This window comes from Theropithecus gelada, unplaced genomic scaffold, assembly GCF_003255815.1.
Source record: "Theropithecus gelada isolate Dixy unplaced genomic scaffold, Tgel_1.0 HiC_scaffold_6736, whole genome shotgun sequence".
NCBI classification, from domain to species: Eukaryota; Metazoa; Chordata; class Mammalia; order Primates; family Cercopithecidae; genus Theropithecus; species Theropithecus gelada.
The window spans coordinates 1-2,535 of record NW_020263407.1 but is presented as its reverse complement, the minus strand read 5'-3'; the positions used below and the strand labels follow the sequence as shown (position 1 = coordinate 2,535).

The 2,535-nt window shown below is 53.1% G+C and overlaps 1 protein-coding gene across 1 annotated transcript; it reads left to right on the top strand.

The window, feature by feature from the left end:
* Window positions 1-97: 97 nt before the first annotated feature.
* Window positions 98-1,031, top strand: LOC112617941 (carcinoembryonic antigen-related cell adhesion molecule 6-like; the record flags this gene model as incomplete). The annotated part of the gene is made up of 2 exons (XM_025374594.1): window positions 98-376; window positions 777-1,031. Coding segments are annotated over 2 exons (534 nt in total), but the record flags the coding sequence as incomplete, so codon positions are not given.
* Between the last annotated feature and the right edge of the window lie 1,504 nt (window positions 1,032-2,535).

Genomic DNA, 2,535 nt, shown 5'->3' with positions numbered 1-2,535 from the left:
TGGGCTGAGGGGTGGGAGATGCCAACTCTGATTGAAAGATGCCTGTGAGGAATCAAAGGTGCCACACAGGGCAATCTTCTCTCTGTTATCTTCACAGCGGAGCTGCCCAAGCCCTACATCACCAGCAACAACTCCAGCCCCATAGAGGACAAGGATGCTGTGACCTTAACCTGTGAACCTGAGACTCAGGACACAACCTACCTGTGGTGGGTAAACAATCAGAGCCTCTGGGTCAGTTCCAGGCTGGAGCTGTCCAATCACAACAGGACCCTCACTCTATTCAATATTCCAAGAAATGACACAACATCCTACGAATGTGAAACCCAGAACCCAGTGAGTGTCAGACGCAGCGACCCAGTCACCCTGAATGTCACCTGTGAGTATCTCTGCTCCTCTCTGGCCCAGGCTGCCGGCCCAAATCCACAGGGTCAGAGGCCGGGCCTCTCAGTCCCTCTCAGGTTCAAGTACACAGACCCTCACCCCTGGACATCCAGACTGTCTGTGACTTTCTGCCCCAGAAAAACCTGGGCAGACCAAGTCTTGATCAAGAATAGGAGGGGAGGGGCTGCTCCTGTCCGGGGAGGCTCGGGGTCCACACCCTGTGATGGGAGAAACAGGTGAATGTCTCAGACTCAGGCTCAGTAGATACAAGAGGGGTTTGGTTGAGACTTTAGGATTGTGACTCAGCTTAGAGGGACACCGTGGTCCTTCCATAGACCAGGAACTTCCACTTCCCTCTGACAACATCACCTGTGGCTTTATTCTCTTTGCTCCAGATGGCCCGGATGCGCCCACCATTTCCCCTCTAAACACACCTTACAGAGCAGGGGAAAATCTGAACCTCACCTGCCACGCAGCCTCTAACCCAGCTGCACAGTACTCTTGGTTTGTCAATGGGGTGTTCCAGCAATCCACACAAGAGCTCTTTATCCCCAACATCACCGTGAATAATAGCGGATCCTATATGTGCCAAGCCCATAACTCAGCCACTGGCCTCAACAGGACCACAGTCACGGCGATCACAGTCTACGGTAAGTGGATCCACGAGCGCCGACATCACGTTTTGAGGTGGAGTCTGTCTGGTTTTCAGAGAAGAGCCAGGAAGGAATTTTCTATCCCAGCCTGTGTCCAATGGGCACAAGCAAATCCCAGATTCTCCCGCTGGACCTCCCCAGTGTGTCTCTACAGGCTCTCTTCTCTGTGTTGTTCTGATTTCTCATGGCTGACCCCGGGTCCGGCCTGGAATGTGGGGAGGAGGCTCCCTCAGCCCCCGAGCCCTGTGTAGTGGAGGAAGCTTCACAGAGTGGGAAGGAGCAAGGGTTCTCAAGGTCAAGTTGCTTCTCTCTGTCACCAATCTGTCCCTTTCTATCACCTCTTTGTGTTCTTTTGCCTACTCCGTGAACTGCAAGGAACATTCGAGGCTTTGAAACAAGCTCATACTTTTTTCCTAAATGAGAGAAGGAAGCCCCTTGGGTAAGGGAGAAACAGCTCAGACTCTGCTCCCTGCTCTGCTCTGGGCTCCCCCCCGTGACTGGCCTTGTCTGACTCCACCTGGGGTGGGACCCACGTGTGTGGAGAAGGAGCCCGGGTAGTCTATCCTGAATTAGGCTAAATCAAGCTGCCAATCAACACCAAAGCCTCCTGTCGTCTCAGTCAGGCTGCAGGAAAATGGAAAGAAAGGGAGCCTCAGGGCAGGCTCCTGAGCTGTGTCCTGGCTCTGACGTCATCAGGTATATGAGGCTGTGGGCACAGCACATGGGACACAGCACAGGGGACAGCGAGCGACCCACACTTGGAGAAATCAGGAGATGCACCACAGGGGCTCTGCATGGCAGGGAATGGGCAGTGTCAAAAATTGTGTATTTATACAGAGGGTAACAGTGCATATCTAACACAGACTTACCATCTTAACCTTTCTACATGTGCAGTTCAGTGGTATTAAATATATTCCCCTTGTTCTGCTACCATCACCACCATCTGTCCACACAACTCTTCTTCCTCCCAAAATGAAACTCTGTTCCCATCAAACTCCTGGGCAGAGCTGCCCCACCTGTGGCCCACAGTCTGACCCCTGACTTGTCACCTTTAGACTTGCTCCTAGTCTCCTGCACTATTTCTGCTCAAACACCCATCCCCATCATCACCCATCTCCAGGATGTCCTTAAATAGCAAAGCCTCAGAGAGAACACACCTTGGCTGGGTGGTGTGGGACCGTGCAGCTGGAAGAAACTCAGCTCCTTCCAATTCCAGGTGAGCACCCCAATGGGCCAGGCAGCCAGCCAGTCAGGAAAGGACCAGAAGTGCTGGGGGCTGTGACCCCCAGTCCTGTGTCTGTCCACAACCTAATGCTACTGCCCAATTCACACTTGAGAAAAGTCTGTGCTTCTCCCACACAAAGCAGCCGGCCTTACAGTCTCTGAGCCCTCAGATCATTGTGCATCTGTCTTGTGACACACACACACCTGCCCTGGGCTTTTAAGGACTCAGATGGGCTGAGGGGTGGGAGATGCCAACTCTGATTGAAAGATGCCTGTG